The following is a 17,483-nucleotide window of genomic DNA, read 5'->3' on the forward strand; positions in this document are numbered from 1 at the left end:
GGCAGGGAGGTGAGATAAGAGTTCATTTCTGCTTCAGTGGATAAAAGGGAACGTCTCAGTCAGTGAAACCACAGGGAGGCCTTCAACCTGTGATGGGACTGGTTCCACAACTTCTGATCAATGTATTAAAGACCTGGCTACCACGGTGGTGCTTTCCAATGAGCATTTGCTCAGTTGATTTAGTAGTATTATAGAACAGAAACAATCCAGCGCTTTACCACGTTAGAGCACCAAACAGTCCCTAAACTCAGCTTCTCATACGTGGGATTATTCACTTTAACCAATCAGAGCAGCACACTGCACAGAGGGAGGAAAGAGTTGCTCAGTTCTACAGAGGCACCCATCTACAAAGTAGGATTTAGGGGTCTGAACCGTAGTGGTTCTATCTCTACATTTGGTTGGGGGGGGATGTTGTATAATCTGCAATAAAAAGAACTCAAGATTAAGTTCCACCAGGAGAGGAAAGGACGACATGGTCCAGAGCCCTGAGTAGAGGTGGTCTGGGCCCTCAAAGCTCCGCCTGAAATCAGTGACTCATCTTTTCAATACAGTCCTCCAGATTATCTTTATTCAAATGTTACATTCTTTAAAATATTTGACATCACATTGTACACTGAAAACAGAAGTTACTCACATTGAAACTCTTTTAAAAAAGAAAAAAAAAAGAAAAGAAAAGGAGGAATGAAGCGATACTCGACGGTCAGAAAAACGTCCGCCCCCGACCTCACCGGCACCCGCACTCGTCCACCACCATGTCCTGGTAGTGGCGGAGCACCACGTTGTCGTTGTTGTCGTAGTAGAGCATGGAGATGGGCGAGAGGCGGATGGGGACGCAGCACGGCTGCGGCGTGACGTGCGGGTCCAGCGAGTGCACCAGGGTCTGCAGGATGGCGTGGTTGGTGCCGTTGAGGCTCTCGCTCAGCGGGAAGGGGCACTCGCCGTGGCAGTAGTTGGCCAAGTAGCCCTGCGGCGCGATGATCCAGTCCTGCCAGCCCACGTCCTTGAAGTCGATGTAGAGGCGGCGCGCCCGGCACACGTTGCTGGGCGTCACGGGGAGGTGCACGGCGCTCCGCCGCCGCCGGGAGCGACACTGGTGGGGGTTGAGGGACACGGCCACCAGCGAGGCCCGCACCAGCGGCAGGGCGAAGGCCGGCTCCAGCGGGAGGGCGTTGCCCGGGCGGAAGGGGAGGAGCTGCTCCTCCCCCGGCTCGCCGCCGAGGGGCAGCAGCTCCAGGAGGAGGCCGTAGTTGCGTCCCGGCCTGCGCCAGCTCTCCGCCAGCGGCGTGAGGTCCAAGGTGACGGAGGTGGGCTCGGGGTGCGCGGGCACCGACTGGGACAGCACGGGTCGGCGGCCGGCCTTGGGGTCGGCCCCCCTCAGCGTGGCCCGGATCACTTTGTACAGGGTCATGCTGAGGGCCCGGGGCCCCTGCAGGAGCTTCCAGTGGAACTTGATCTCCAGCTGAGCCAGAGACAGCAGCTCCACGGGCTGCAGGACGGACACGTTGAAGTAAAGCGGCTTCTCCAGGCAGCCGCCGCTCCAGCCAGATGGCAGCGCGCCTGCAAGGCATCGGCCGGGGGGGGGGGAGATAAGCAGAAGGCCACAACTTTGAGGTCTCTCACACATGATTTTAGCCGCGATGGGGGCCGATTACACGTTTTACATCAGGAAAAATCTTAAATTACTGCAAAACAGACTCATTAAATGAATGGAGAGGTACATGAGAAGTATGAAATCAACACTCCACAAGGGATTTACTTTGTTATTTAAACTAGTACTTCACTGTATGAAGTGGACTACCAGGTTAGCCTCTTGATAAATTATGACGCTTTGGGGGTTCAACCCGGGTCGATTGTGCAGACTGTTAAAAACCTGTGATCCGCCACAAACGTAGTTCAAAATTCATAGTGCAAATATCAACACATTACAAAACTTGTATTCGAGTGCAACAGGATCATTTCCCCATTTGGCGATTTATCCAACTTTACACTTACATTTAAATCATAAGTTTGGCATACTGGATGTGGTCTTTCAAAGACTTGGCATGGTCTAACCAAAAAAGTCCAATAAGTCCACATTTATTAGATAAAAGATGAACTGTGCATCATTTAAGAACAGACTTAAAGGAATTGCTGGAAGCAGCATACCGGGAGTCACGCACCTTGGTCCTGCACGTAGCGGATGATGTTGCCGCGCACGCCGTACTCGGACACCGTGCACGGGTCGCTCTCGCGGGCGTGGCTGTTCTCGGACCTCTGGAACATCCTCCAGATCTCGGAGGGCACGTTGCGCCGGGGCAGCCGGTTGCCCGCGGGCCGAGGCCGCTCGGAGAGCCCCATGGAGCCGAGGAAGAGGCGCTCCTGCGCCCGCATGTCCTCCACGCGGGAGAGCGCGCACGTGCCGAGGAGACACGCGGCCGCGAGCAGCGCCACAAGAGTCGCGTTCGGCCTCATGGCTCTTTGTGGCCTACCTTGGCTGCGTGGGGCTCCTCACCTGTAAAGTCTCGCACTCTTCCGCCCCCCCCACAGAGAGGAGGGGCGTTCGTTTTACGCGCTGAGACCCCCCGTGGTGCGGCTGCATAGTCATGTTAACGTGCTCGGATATCCGCCAAAATTAAAATTAAAACAAAAGTTTATTCTCACAAGCTTATGTTATCAGACCTTATTTCGGGTACCGCACACGGGGTCACGTGGCCCACTTTAGGTCCCGTACACGCACGTGTTGCAGTCAAACTGCAAACTTTTAAAACTAAATCAATGAATTACATTAAAATAATAAATTTAGCCCATCAGAGCAGGAATTCGGTTGTGCAAAATAGAAACTATTGCAATTAGACCTCCTGAACCCTCGCACTGAAATCTTTATTTAAAAAGTAACTAGGAAAGGCCTCTAGCACCCTCCAGCGGTGGCATGAAGAACAACACCTGCAGAAACCACTGAATACTAGTGGGGTGTGAAGCATTACTGCTGCCAGCACATTATGGATTCATTTGGGATTCCTTCTTATTGTAAATCATGTGTGTGTTAGTCTATTGGTATTAAAGTTTATATAAAGCAGTGATTAATATACTAATACTACCCTGAAAATATACAAGGTGAAAATAAAGAGCCTGTACTCAGGTGTGTCCCTACCACTGATCACTCATTAAGTAGGAAAAGAGCCTTCCTAGTGAACACTGTAGGAACACTGCACACTTATAGAAACCACAGGTTCACGTCTGTGAGGGCGACACCTTTAACGAACCCTGCTGCAGAGAACACCTTCAACTGTAACGTTTCTTGCTACCAGGTATTAAAGCACCAAACATCAGGTCAGTTCCGAGGAATTTTTAATATAGTTGGCAATCAGAGGATTCGGATTCAAATTAAATATTTACAAATCAGTATGTACAGTAATCATCGAAGAGCAGGAGGCTGTAGTTACACCGTGTGTGTGTATGTGTGTGAGCCAGGTGGGGGGGTAGTTGACATTATCCTCTCACAGAAATTGATGCACGCACGCATACATAAACACACACTGTATATGAACAATCCAATGAAAAGTGTAAGACAATAATGTGCACGCACACAGTCAGTCTGAAGTGCTGTTTTCAGGATGTTTGCATTTCAGTTAGAGGGCAGAAGTCAAAATAAATAAAGTTCTTCAATGTGTAGTTGGAGGTACATCCATAATCACAAAAGACTTTCCCATCATGCTGCTGCTGGCGAGTTAACTGATGTTCAGAAAGGTATAGACGTCGTGTTTCATCATCCAACTCATGTTTGTACGACCGCCGCCCATAAAGGGGAGCGATGCTCTTTAGATGTTCCAATTCCTTATCCAGATTAAAACCGTTAATTCACCAGAATCTTTCTGGAATGACCATTTATTTGGTAAAATGAGTTATCATTGACGGTTGTTTTACACGCAAATCAATCTTGTTATTGATGAATGCACCAGCAAGCACCAAAAGTCCACAAAGTAAAACACAAAACGAGGCTCGAGGTCCCTCGGTTCCACCAGACGTCGTTGCACCGGGTTCAGATTCTGACCCCACGCAGCAGGACCCCCCCGGACTCAAATTGGACCTGAGCAAACACCGGAGGGAACAGTTCATCACCACGACGATCAGTGAGCAGGAGAGTCTGTTAACCCGCCTCCTTGGTTTTGGGACTTTCGGGGGGGGGGGGTTGTTGCATCATGGGACAATCTGGCCTGCTATTCTTCAGTTTGATGGAGCGTGACAGGCGCCCCCGTCTGATTGATCAGTCCGTGTATATATATATATATATATACATATATATTTATAACTATAAATCCATCCAATGAGCTATGTACAAAGTATGGCAAAGAAAAAATCTTTATTTAAATGTTATCAGCAGGCTGTTCTCTGAGCCCAGTCCGCACGTCTCCAGTGATGTGAAGGTTTCATGCTTGAGGGGGGGGGGGGGGGGGGGAGACAGCGGGGGTCCATGCGGTGGTCTTCGACATGGCCTCCTGGACCTCCAATCCAAGCCCCGAAGCAAAATGAGCTCAGCAGAGTCCACCCAGGGCCCGGCTTTCGCCTCTATGAGGAGGAGGGGGGCGGGAACTCTCTCGACGGGGGTCATGTGGCGTTGACCTCCATGATGTGGTCGTCGGTGGCGGGCAGCACCAGGACCTGCTGCGTGTGGCTGTGGTTGAACACCTGCCCGGCGTCGAAGGGCTCCAGGCGCGGCATGGCCACGCCCCTCTGCTGCTGCTGGTCGCCGCTGCCCACCGAGTGGACGCTGCCGCGGCTGCGGATGCTCGCCGTGTCCCCCTGGTCGTCCAGCGCCTTGTCCAGCAGGGACAGGCTGTCGTTCTCCACGCAGCTGTCTGAGGACACAAACGAGACACATTAGTGAGCACCTGCGAAGGACGAGGACTTTGCGTCTCGTGGGGCCACGCGTGGATCATTTGGGTCAATCGCTATGATGTGGCGGAGGGGGGGAGGGGCATATCTTACGCCATCCACATGTATTTAATACCCGGGTAAACTAAACGCCGTGCTGTCTGAGGTCATAACACAACGAGGGGTTATTCTCTGTATGAATGAAGCGGTTTCATCACGGCTGTATGAACCCAAAACACAGATATCCTGGGATGGAAAAAAAAAAAACATGAGGTGGCCGACTCCTAAAAAAAAAAGTCTTGATTCATTTTGTTTAGTCCTCTCTGAATCCCTTCTAAAATACCTTGTGGTCTCCTTTGAGGAATGTGGCGAGAAGGCTGGACGTTAGCGAGGAGCAACTCGCAATTTCTTTCACCCGTTCCAAATACTTGGACTCCTACGACTCTGTATGTGAGCTACAGGCCGCGCGTTGGGCGTGACCGGGTGTGGGGGGGATGGCGCTCTACGGCGGCTTACCGGGGTCGGGTTGGATGGCCACCGGCGCCGTGTGCGGCAGGTACTTCAGCACTTTGATCTTGGGGAAGGGCAGGTGCCCCGCGAACAGGGGCATCACCTCGATCCGCACTTTGTGGGCGGCGTCGGCCGCCATGGGCATCGACACCATCCCCGAGCTCCTCCCGCACACCGCCCAGTTACTGCTGCTGTCGGCCACTGTGGACAGAACACACACACACACACACACACACAAAATATGAACAGTCTTTCAATAGATATGTCGACTTCTACAATCCAAAGAGATCAATCTTCTTCTAGCATTATCTGTCACTGCGACAAAATGAGCCTCCGCTGTGTTTACAGCTGACTTTAACACTTTTAACCTTCAACCAATAAATATCTTACTCTTATTGGTTTTTTTAAACTCATTATTTAAGTTAATTGTCATCGTCATCTTACTCCAGTGACAGAAAATGCCTATTTGAATGTGATGAGTAGTGAATGGGATAGTAGTTTGTTGAGCCTGTTGAGCTCAGGGAGAGCTTACGTTTGCTCTTCCCATTCAGTCAAAATGGCGTAGATGTTACTGGACTTAATATCTGTGATCATGTGGTCATACCCACTCACATCGGCTACCATCCATCTCTGCTTCAGTGTGGTCATCTTTGTCTACAACAAACCCAGAGGGGGAAGCTCTTCTCCCCCCGACGTACCTTCATACATGAGTTTGGTGCTTTTCGGGCCGTCCGTCTCGGTCTTGCTGTCCTCCGCCGCTTCTCCCTCGGCCGGCTCGGTCAGCCGCGTGATGCACACCTCCAGGCCGGACAGTAGCCCACAGCGGCAGTGCTGCTCGCCGGCAGGGGGCAAGATCTCAGCCCTCACGCTGTACAACGTCTGGCGGCAACAAATGGATAGACTGTGAACATGGCGGAGGAGGCGCATGCGGTACAGAAAGGGCAAACAAGCACAGCCACAGAGAGACTCTCGGACACTTTGAAGGTTTCATTGGGACTCACGGTGACTCTCTCCAGCTGGAACTGGTAGTGGAAGGGTTCCAGGGCGGAGGCGTCCTGCTTGGGCGGCGAGAAGTTGGCGGAGAAGACGCACTGGAGGCAGGAGGGCAGGTCGTCCTTCCACCTCACCTCCCACAGGCAGAATAAGCTGTGCTTGCTGCACAAAAGCTACACGTAACACAGACAAACAGCATTGTGGAGAATTAGGGGCTTTTGAAGTGGGCTGCAGCCTCAGCTCCTCTATCTACATGTAGGTTTTGTTTCTTTCCGCTCGGTACCTGTTGGGTCTTAGTGTTGAGCGACTGCAGCTGCAGCGATTCGTGCTGCTTCTCCGTCAGCTGCACTTGGGCCAGCGTGAAGTTCACATCAGACATGTTCTGCAGGCAAACCTGGATGTACTTCCTGTGGGGTTAAAAAGGTTCCAGAGTGAGTGGGTGAGTAAGTCAACTATGGGTTATGGCCAATTGAAGATTTCACACAAAAGAAGCAAACGCTGTTTGCACAAAAAAGCAACATATTGGGGTTTTGGAGGCTCACCGGTTACCAGCAGAAAGCACAGAGTGTTTGGTCTTGAAGGGGATGTAGAAGGTGAGCGCGAGCAGCGTGGAGTAGATGGACCACGGACAGTCGATGGACATCTGTGGACAGACGCCAGCAAAACAATACCAAAGCTCTTTGAGTGGTGTGACAGAATAGCTGGCTAGCCCAGTTACAAGGCCTATATACATGTCATTAAAAAAAAGGCATTTTTGCTTGAAGGATTGCTCCATTGATCATTCATTCATTGTTAATATTCTAAAGTTTGCAGTTCCCAAGGCGTTCACATGTAACCGATCTCACCCTCTGGTCGATGGCGGTCATGGGCGTGTCCGGGTGACTGTAGCTACGCGGCCGATGGCGGACCTCCCCGTTGGTCAGCCTCTCGTTGGCGGGCCGGTCGGGCCCGTGCGGGATGACGCACAGCACCTCCAGGTGGAACTCCAGCGTGTGGTACGGGGGCGTGGCGGGCAGGCTGATGCTGGTCACCTTCTCAGACGACTGGATGGACAGGGCGCTCTCCCCCACCAACTCTGGATGCCAGTTCCCAGATGTGAGATTCATGCTGAAGGGAAACCCCCAAATGACATCCTTCCAAGGTGTGCACTGACTGACCTGCGGCGGCGCTGGTGATGCGGGCGGTGCAGCCGGCGTTGGGCAGGATGGGCATGGTGTCCGTGTTGCTGAGCTGCAGAGCGTCGCCCTTCTTCACAGCGTAGTGACCCGTCAGCAGCGTGAACTTCACCGTCTGCGGCAGGCCGGCCAGCAGAGGCTCTGAAAGCAGAAAGACGGGTCGAGTGAGCGACGCTCAAGCATTTTCACACACACACACACACACACACACACACACACACACGGATTGTTAACCGAACTTCCTCCACAACAAAGTAGGGAAGAATGTAGGAACTGCCGACACAATGTTTTGTTGTGCAGCTTTTTGGTTGAATGCCTGAGGTCAGTGACCTTTGACCGCCACATTGGAATTATTTAGTTAGTTTCAAGAACCCCTGGCAAAGTGCCAAACCTCACTTTGAGAATCCCTGACAGAGCTGCTACGTAGGCACAACTTACTTATTCCACACACACTCATGAAAACACACACAACATGGAACTCTGAAAAAGCAGCAGAAAAAAAAGCTTGTTCTTGCTCTGCCATTGCAGGGATTTCATGAAATAAAATAATGATAAGACACCACCATAACATCAGAGTGATCCAAACGGACATGAGACCTGAGAAAGGCTCCACGGTGAGCTGGGGCTCCTGAGAATAGACCTCATACTGGACCGATGGGTAGATATGAGGCAGCACAAACTGCACCTGCCCCACGGTGGCGTACAGCTGGCGCAACGTGTAGGTACCCGGCTGTCCGCTCTGCAGAGGACACAGAGGGACCAAGTTAGTTTTATTAAAAGAGAAAAGCAAAAGCAGCCACAGAATCTCCTTCAAGGGAAGCGCCCCGTACCGGAGCGGTGAATACGATGCTGTTGTTGCCGGGCGCCAACGTCACGTCCTGCACCTTCAGCATCTGCGCGCCGTCCTTCACGGCGAGGGCCGGCGGGCTGACGCAGTTGGGCGTGTCCGGCGGCGAGCCGGTGTCGTGGCGCCGCATCACCAGGTGAGTGTTTTTGCACACCACCCCCGTGGAGTTGAGGGAATTGTCCGAGGGACTCCGGTCCTGAATCTCGTCCAGCTCCAGAGGGGGGCCGGCCGCCGCCAGGGAGGCGGCGGGGCCCGCCGACGGGTGGGCCTGGCTGAACTCCACCGTCCCCGGGTTGGTCTGCCGCGGCGCCCCTTTGGACCGCCCGTTGGTGCCCGCGCGCTCCAGGTCGAAGTGGATGCTGACGGCCAGCTGCTGTATGCGCACCGACACGGGCATCAGGCAGCGCAGGGTGAGCTCCGCCTCCAGGGCGGCCCCGGAGTGCACCGACGCCGTGGCCGGACGGAACTGGAGCCGCGTGAGCTGAGAGAAGACGGCCATGCTGAGGGTCACCTTGTGAGCTGAGGGGGAGGAAAGAGGAGCAGGTGGCGGTGAGGGAAATATTCTCAATGCTTTTACTGTAGTCTTAGGTTTAATGCACTGCAGACATGAAGCATATGTGAGTTGATGGTAACTGTTGCAAAAACAGAGATAGAAAGCAAAGCCTCGTCACTTACACTGATCATCGGACTTGGCAGCAAAGGTGAGGATTTCTTGACAGAAGTGCTTCCTCTCCTCCGTGGTCAGATTCCCGTCCCCAGCCAGCAGGGCACTGGTTTGCAGGTAGCTGTGGCGGCTTGTGAAGGAAAAGCAAAACACTACACACACACACCTTGACAACAAGTGTCAATTCCTCTGACTGTTATTATGTCCGCACTACTGTAAAGTTGACACATCTGGCGGCTTATTGGCCGATTCACGGGGCCGTGGCCGGCTTTCGGAAAGGATACGCTTCAGTTCTGCCCAGCAGCTTCTGACACTCCGCAATCTGTTTCCTGGTGTGAGTGACAGGGAGGCTCCATCCCTCCGATGTGTACGACTTCAGAGCTTCCTGTAAGAAGGTCTCTGCCTGCTCCGGGTCCCCTTTCCTCCTGGTAAACACACGCGCACAAGCTGTTGCACAAAAGGTCTCTACTAAAGCGGTGGTTCCCAAACTGTTTCTGACCCTCTATGAGGCGGTGTTAGGGCAGGTGATGAAGCCGCTACCTCATTGAAATAGAAAATGTGTTGTGACTTTTGAATAGTACTGTATGTACGGCATAACGGATTTTCCCTTCTTTTAAAAAAAAAAAAAATCAACCTTTGTTTTTATTTGATACCCAAAGGCTCCTGTGACCACAGAACGATCTGCTTGGAGTTTGGGAGTTTGTGACGTTCAAATCTGTATTTATAAATAATGTCATCAAAATGCCAGTAGAGAAACTTCCCTTTGTCTTTCACCACCGTCTGTCTGACCTCACGCATGGTCGGGTTAAAGGCTCCAGGGGTCTGGAGGTGGAAGTTTTCATCAAACAGAAACGCGTATTCCATCCGTGTCGAATGCTACGAACCGACCCAACCCAGCAAGATGAAATGTGTGTTTGAAACGCTACTTCTAACTGCACTCCATGGCTTCACATGTATTGTATTATGTAAATCTCCTTTGCATCCATCGCACACGGCTGTTTCCATCGACTCTGCTTGATTAGACCTCCTCACTCAGCATGTGGCGGTCTACCAGCAGCGACCTCGTGTATCTCGTTGGAACTAGCGGCTTCCCTTACATGTAGAACTCCGCGAGGCTTTTCCCCAACAGTCGGGCAGACCTGAGCCGGCCGATGGCCCGGTACATCTCCATGGCAGCGTGGGAGAGTTCCTGATGCAAGAGGGGGCCAAGAGGAGGGAGGTGAGAAGAGAGGCGGAAGATCAACAACTGCTTCCACAAAAGGTTTCCAGAAGACCCCGTCATACCTTCTTAGCCACGCTAACTCATTTTAAGAATTCTAGGGCTTTGTGTTCTTCCTGCTGAGTCACATCCCCACTTACCAGATAGTGTCTTTCGAAAGCTTCAACGGAAGACAAGGCTTCCTTCAGCTTTTTGTAGGGGCTCTGCAAACTGCTGACTGTGGAAAAACATAAACACACATCGTCTTGATCGCATCTTAATAAACATGTACGAGGTAAGCGGGGGGGGGGGGGTCAGGTTTAACTGAAAGCTGAATGTGAAATATTTACACTACCCAAATGTTCCTATTAACCTTCCTGTTTGATTAAATGCTGTATTGAAGAAGAGCCTAAACTAGAGATTAAAAAAGAAAAGACAGAAGCAACAAACTAAAAGAAACCAAAAGGCTTAATTGACAGGTCGATCGGGCTGAAGGACAGCAGTGAACCACCTGCAGGCGCCCAATCACTTGTCTCATTTCCGGGTCAGAACACTCACCAGTCTCTGGCCTCTCGTCCCCCAGTCCGGCCAGCAGATCCACAGTCCTGTTCAGGTCCTCGGATGTGGGTCCCTTCTCTGACACCAGGCCACAGAGTTCCCCCAGGGACTTCAGCTGGACGAAAGGAGAAGAGACCGGAGGATTAGACCCAAACATACCCAAATACCGTTTCTTACCAGATCCGGGCCGTCTGCTCCCCACCCCACAGGGATGGAGTCTGTGTTTAGTTACCTTGTCGGTTGCGTAAGCCCACAGCCCGACAGTGTGGGAGCAGTTTGCAGCCAACTGGGCCGGATCACAACAGCCTTCGATCCGGTGCAGAACCTCCAAGCAGCTGAGGAACACCCAGCAGTCCAGCGCCCCCTCCAGCACAGACACCTGAACAGCGAGGCCAACAAGGTACAGTGTGAGGATGTTTCCCAACGATCCCGATCTACTGAAGTCCAAGTAGGAATTATCCATTTCCTTTTCTAGACTCAGCTACAGAGTTTAAAGAGCATGCATTTCGGTACTCAATCTACACAAAGTACATGTCGATGTAAGTGAAAAGTACGTGAAACCCTGTCCCCGTGGAGTATGCTTACCTCCAGCAGGCGTAGCTCCTGCACACAGTTGTGCAGCAGCTCCAGCGCCCTCTGGGTGACCTCCCACGGCCTCAGGAGGAAGATGAGTAAAGTGCACTGGCGGGAGAACAGGTAGCTCCTCAGATCCAGGAGGCTGGCCTCCCCGCGCTGGATCCCGTCCCTCTTCTCCATGTCGATGGGCCGCCGCAGCAGCAGGCCGCTCCAGCTGCGCACCGGGGCGCAGAACGAGCCCAGCCAGTTGGCTGTGTCTGTGGATGGAGAGCAGACCCGTCTGGCCAAAACTACAATGATCCTGGAATCAAAGCACACGGTTGTTTCTCTACGGAAGACTGCTTTGAGGTCAGGCGCTGGCAGCTCACCTCCCGCTCCGAAATTAAGGACATATTGGGTAAAGAGAGCGTCCAGCTCATCGTACTGGACCAAGGCATCTTCAAACTGCTGCAGCATCTCAAAAACAAAGGCCAGCTCCTCCTGCACGCACACAGACATGCAAGACAATCGATAAACAATAAGTAGTAATAATAATAATAATATATGAGTAGCTGACATTTATCCTCTCACAGAAATTGATGCACATACTGTATAAGAACACTTCACTGATAAGTGTAAAACAATAACTGATGGTCCTGTTTGCTTTAATAGGCCATGTCGATGTCTTGGGAATACATTTGACGAAAGAAAGAAGAAAGTATCCTTTATTGATCCTCGTGGGGAAATGATTCCGTGCATTAAAAAACCATCCCACTCAGTGGGAGCATTGTGCTGCTGTAAAGGCAGTTAGGGGTTAGGAGTCTTGCTCAAGGACACTTTGAGACGGGACAGGGAGCAGCCGGGGTTCGAACGCACCCGTTCTACGCCAGGCGCCTTTCTTTCATAACCACGGTAACTTAAAGCACTGCAAACAGTTAGCATCCACACAGAATCCCCCTGCATCACATTTAGCTCCACTGTTCGTGTGATTATCGGTATTTACATCGACATGAACAGCTGATGAGGCCTCAGCACGCCTTGCTCTGTGCGGACGCACGTCCGTACCTGCACCATGAAGTATTCACAGAAGCTCCAGCCGGGCTGCGTGCGCTTCTCCCGGAGCGTGCGCATGTCGTCTTCGAAGCGCCCCAGGTTCTTGGTGAAGGACATGAGGAGGAGGGTCCGCAGCTTGAGCAGCAGGGCGTTCCAGGACTCCTGAGACCGAGACGAGTCCTTCAGGGGATCCGACAGCACCACGCACCTGCTTGGAAAGGGGCCACAGTCACACACACACTAAGAAGGGAACCGAGCCGATAGGTCAGTCTGTTGTTGTTGTTGTTGTTTACAGGGGAGCCATGTTGTCACCTGTCGTTCTGCTTGTTGCAAAAATCGCTGCGGATTTTGTCCATGATGGATGACCGAGGCAGGATGTTGGTCTTGTTCTTCTTCTTGGTGTCGTTGGTCTCCACGACAATGATGACCCAGTCCGCCGAGCTATGAGCCCGCAAGCTGTTGTGCCAGCGCGTCATGTCCTCCTTCACCGTGCTCTTATACGCCTCCGTGTCCTGCGAACACGTCAAAATAAAGACATGGGAGATTTTAAAATGTATCCTTTCTTATAGCGGGGGGGGGGGGGGGGGGGGGTCGGCGAACATTATAATCTCACTGCTTCATGTTTAAGACCCAGATTGATGTCGGAAAATGTTGAGGGAACTCACAGGGAAAGAATATCAGATTCATTTCCTCTAGAAACCTGATAGAGGGTCTAAAGAAAAGGAAATGTTGCTGCCACTTTAGGCGAAGCGACTAAAACGCTGCCAGGCGAGACTACGTTCCCTGAGAAGCACAAGCTGCTGAACGCTGGGACTGCGACTCGAGGCCGGTTGAGTGGAGGCGAGATGTAAAGGGACGATGTGGCTGGTACGTCAGTCACATGGAAAAAGCTTGCACTTTCTTTGGGTTTTACATTTAAAAACGTTGCCAAACGAGAGGTGTTTCCGGGATGCGGCGTGACCGGCTTTCTTGTGATGGTGCCACTGTGTCCCGTCTGCATACACATCTCTGGGTGGTCTGTCCCCACACTAGAGGCATCACGCGCTCAGTCTGCTCAGTCAGCAGGTTCCTGCTTCCCTTCCTGTCCTTCTCCCATCTGCTTTTCCTAAAGAGCAGTCCAGCTGGGTCAATAAATAAATGTGAAAGGTTTATTACATTTGGATGATTTGTAATTATAAAAATGATTAATCAGGAATAGGTGTGGTCTTTATTGTAAACAGTAGTCAAATTCTCCTCAACCATAATTCATTACATGTTGACAATTGCGTAGTGATAATTGGATATGCAATTATTTAGATTCGTGTCTATTATGGATGGACGGATGGATGCTAAACCCTAAACCCCCCACACCCCCCATCTGCCAGGCTCTATCTCCTCGTGGAAAGCCCTGTGTGTGCATCTGTCCACCTTCCACAGACATGCGGTTACGCCAAAATGATCTTGATCCGAGTCAGCCTGCATGTTTCGAACCCTCGCTGAGCGAAAGCTGGCGCAGCCAGGAGGAGGCTCCCTCATCCTCAGAGTGCAGACGAGGACGCACCTTCTGTCCTCCAGGACACATGGAGACTAAAGCTTAATAGAGAAGCCCCGAGTCTCCTTGTGAGGGATCCCTTTGTGCGGGAACGTACTGCAAGATATCGCATGATGAAAGCGTTTTACATTCAGATAACTCAACGAAGATGACCATGAAACCAATCCTCATGATACAAACTCTCACAGCAGCGGCATATTCCTCATTTGTTTTAGTTGCAGTTGGACAGTCCTCCACCGTCTCACTGGATCAGGACGTTAATCAGGGACTCCCGGGTATCCAGGCAGTCTGATAAGGCTCAATGTTTCCCAGGCATGCATGAATTGCAGAGAGACTAGATGATTGAGGTCATGGAGTGTGTGTGTGTGTGTGTGTGTGTGTGTGTGTGTTTGAAGCTACTCACACAGCAGTCGGTCCAGTAGATGTGGAGGAAGGGGAAGGTGAGGAGAGCCTTGTTGCCCTCCTTGGGGAGGAGCTCCTCTTTAAACTGGACGAAATTAGCCTCAAGGTGGATCATTTTTGGTGCGCGGCCGTACGTCCTGCATGGAACAGAGAGCAGAGCTCTATGATGATGAATATTATTGGTACTGCCCTGGAACATAATGTGGCCGTGCATTTGGACAACCCAGGCCAGATGAAGTTAAGTAGGACACAGACTCCTACATGCATCACCGGATGAGAAGCTTTCTCAGAAGCATAGTTCAAAAAGTGAAAATCCAGTTTTTATTGTCATCTTATTGTGACTAATACGTCATCTTAAAAAAATCCTCTAAAGCTTTACAATAACATGCATTTCTATGTTTTTCCCAGCGTACACGAACCTCCTCCACTCCATCGGCTCCCTGGGGAGCTGCTGGGCCAATGAGGTGTAGAGAGAAGTAAACAAGGCTTGGTCTCCAGCACCTGGGACAAGAGGGAGCACACAGTTAGGACAGACTCAAAAAGCACTCAAGGAAAATATAACTGAGGGAGAAAATATGTTGCCCCACATTCCTACTACTCAAGGTTCCACTTTAAACAGACATGGAGGACATGTTGGAGCAAAAACTTCTTTTTTGCAATCACACTAAGGAAAAACATAGTGAAAAGTAGGAGAATGCCATGATAAACAAAAAAATTAGAAAAAAAGAGCAGAGACCCTTTTTTTTTTGCTCTCCTCACATTTCACTACGAACTGTCTCACACTAAACAAAGTGCATCTGTTCATGGTACTTATTCTCTTACACATCATACTCCTACTATATTAGGCCCAAGCATAAAAACACAACCAACATGTCATTTTAATGAACGTGTCTATAGTGAAGTAACATTAAACCTGTTCCCCTCTCTGCAGTCAATTCTCACTTCTTACCAAAAAAGAACAAAGACACTAAACTGGTGCGAGTGAAATTAAAGAAAGAAAATGCTGCTTCGGGGTGATTCATGTTAAAACGGTGTGGCTGGACTGTCAAACACAGTTTGCGCCCTTATTCCATCAGCAAGTCATATCAGTGCACAAAACAAGCACCAATATAACCAGCTCAACCATATGTTCTACTGTAGCATGTTTGCGTGCTCTCTGTTGTTCAAAGGGCACACAGTGTCTCATGACCCTCATCACCCAGATCCGCCAGTGGTACAATCCCCCCCCGGCTCGACCACAAAGTGACTTCAATGTCACCTCCAGTGCCACGTCGATGAAAGGCTGATCCAAATCGGTCCTCCGTGGTAGCCGTGTGCGTTTGGAGAAAATACGTGACACGCAAGGTGATCGTTTCAGCCACAGCGGAAACGAGATCAAGTGTGAAGCTCTTTTAATAAATACACCACGAGAAAAGAAACAGGACTAACAAGTGACGTACTCTGCATGTACAATTATACCGCGGGCCTTCTGCCTGAGCCGTTTCACCGTGATACTTAGTTAATGTGTCCGTTGTGCGTTTAGTGCGTTACAGGCAGACTCTCAGCTCCAGTATCGCCCCGAACAAACTTTGAATGCTCACAAAGGCTTTCATAAACTCTTATCAAAAGGCAGGCCTGGAGCGCAAACACTGATGTTATCCCTGTGACCGCAGCGAGTCTCTCACACACACACACACACACACTCCTGCCTACCTGTGTAAGTACATCCAGCTAGCAGGATGCACCATGAGCAGTACAAGCAGAGTTACACAGTTAAAACGTGTTTCATAAGCATGTCAATGTGTGTTTTGGCACGGGCTCAGTTCTTGCTGGGACAAACCGCGCCTGTGAGTGGCATGTACCACCTGAAGGGGATTTAAATCAATCAGTGATGAGAACATAACGGATGTTCTGACATGCAACTGTCAGGTGCAGGAGTTTCACGTGAACTCTTCCGACAATGTCCAGGAACCCTCCGAAATAAGCCATCATTGCAGAATTATACAAATGCTTTGTATTTATGTATGTTGGTCAGGCTTTACATCCACTTGACATCCCAAACTAGACACACTGCAGCAACAAAGTGGGCAACTGGAGAAGGCGGCTTTTTCACAGAGATGGAAGGAATATATGGAAGGAATACATCGATTAACCCCCTGCAACTCTGACTGAACGCGTCAGAATCCAATCATCAATACAAACAGACCACACACACGAGAGACCCTTAGCGAGCCGTCCGGGGCCGACAGGTCGGCACCTGGACCCACACACAGGAGGCTGGCGCCCACTAGCACAGTTGGCTCCTAAAAATAACCCCTGCAAGGAGCTTCCATGACATTCCAAAGGATTTATGAATGGCAAGCTGACCCCACCGGTCAAGTGTCATGCGGCGGGTGCTGTCCGAGCTGCTCGCGGTGGGAACTGTGGCTGTCCATCAGGGAACGAGGTGACAGCCTTCCCCAGACCGCGGCAACTAGCAATGACGTTATCTCCTTAGCTAGGCCTGTTAATCAATGTAGCGACAAGCTAGCTGGGAGAGAGGCGCCGTTTACCGGGTGAACACTCAACACGGACAGCGTTGTTGTGTGCAAGTAAAGGAGCCGTTAAAGCCCGCACAGGTAGACATTAGACAGCACTTTGTTAAAACAACACGCAGTGTCTCAAAGCTGGTCAATGTGTGCACCAGCTAGCTTAGCTCGGCTTAGCGAGCTATTGATTAGAGCTAGCAGGCTAACTGTCAAGACCAGAGGAAACAAGACTTGAACATCTCCTTTTAAAGAACACTCACATGTCACAATCGGCTTGTTTTCCATCGTATAGATGATCGGCTTTTCCTCTTGACACTCCATATGTGTTAGCGGTGGTACTCCATGGAAAGTATGTACAAACCGAGCTATGTTGTTAGTAAATGCTTATGTATGCAGTTGTGTTGAATCGATGGGGCCTGTGTCACAGCTGCACTTCCGGGAAGTACGTAGACTGCGCGTCATTAAAGGAGCAGCTCGTGCTTTTTCTGGTTCCCATCGCAGGTGCGTTAATAGGTAGAAGTACACAAATCCACACAAAACAAGGTTCTCAACGGCGGAATGTAAAGTTAATTAAGGTAAGCTTTCACTTTTCAGTTTTTTTCATTTGCACAACTTAATAATACACAAACGTAGCAAAGA

General features: G+C 50.7%; 2 protein-coding genes across 3 annotated transcripts; both read right to left on the bottom strand.

Annotated features, from left to right (window-relative positions):
* Window positions 1–430: 430 nt before the first annotated feature.
* On the bottom strand, window positions 431–2,559 carry gdf3 (growth differentiation factor 3). Its single transcript, XM_037487764.2, has 2 exons — window positions 2,160–2,559; window positions 431–1,557 (listed from the first exon to the last, which is right to left on the bottom strand). Exons 1-2 carry the CDS (start codon window positions 2,449–2,451, stop codon window positions 725–727), a joined length of 1,125 nt encoding a protein of 374 aa, XP_037343661.2. The 5' UTR covers window positions 2,452–2,559; the 3' UTR covers window positions 431–724.
* A 751-nt stretch (window positions 2,560–3,310) lies between these two features.
* Window positions 3,311–17,394, bottom strand: trappc10 (trafficking protein particle complex subunit 10). Of its 2 annotated transcripts, none has more exons than XM_037488817.2 (23): window positions 17,105–17,394; window positions 14,757–14,838; window positions 14,339–14,474; window positions 12,717–12,916; window positions 12,417–12,615; window positions 11,741–11,852; window positions 11,382–11,629; window positions 11,029–11,175; window positions 10,797–10,911; window positions 10,400–10,476; window positions 10,138–10,229; window positions 9,325–9,465; window positions 9,052–9,161; window positions 8,360–8,895; window positions 8,127–8,268; window positions 7,512–7,670; window positions 7,200–7,429; window positions 6,897–6,997; window positions 6,638–6,761; window positions 6,363–6,527; window positions 6,060–6,240; window positions 5,368–5,562; window positions 3,311–4,835 (listed from the first exon to the last, which is right to left on the bottom strand). In XM_037488817.2, the coding sequence occupies exons 1-23, from the start codon at window positions 17,163–17,165 to the stop codon at window positions 4,585–4,587; spliced, it is 3,804 nt and encodes a 1,267-aa protein (XP_037344714.2). In that variant the 5' UTR covers window positions 17,166–17,394; the 3' UTR covers window positions 3,311–4,584. The 2 variants fall into 2 exon arrangements, with proteins under 2 accessions (XP_037344714.2, XP_037344715.2); XM_037488818.2 differs by having other exon boundaries at window positions 12,417–12,612; window positions 17,105–17,393.
* Window positions 17,395–17,483: the final 89 nt, after the last annotated feature.

This window comes from Pungitius pungitius, chromosome 10, assembly GCF_949316345.1.
Source record: "Pungitius pungitius chromosome 10, fPunPun2.1, whole genome shotgun sequence".
Lineage (NCBI taxonomy): Eukaryota > Metazoa > Chordata > Actinopteri > Perciformes > Gasterosteidae > Pungitius > Pungitius pungitius.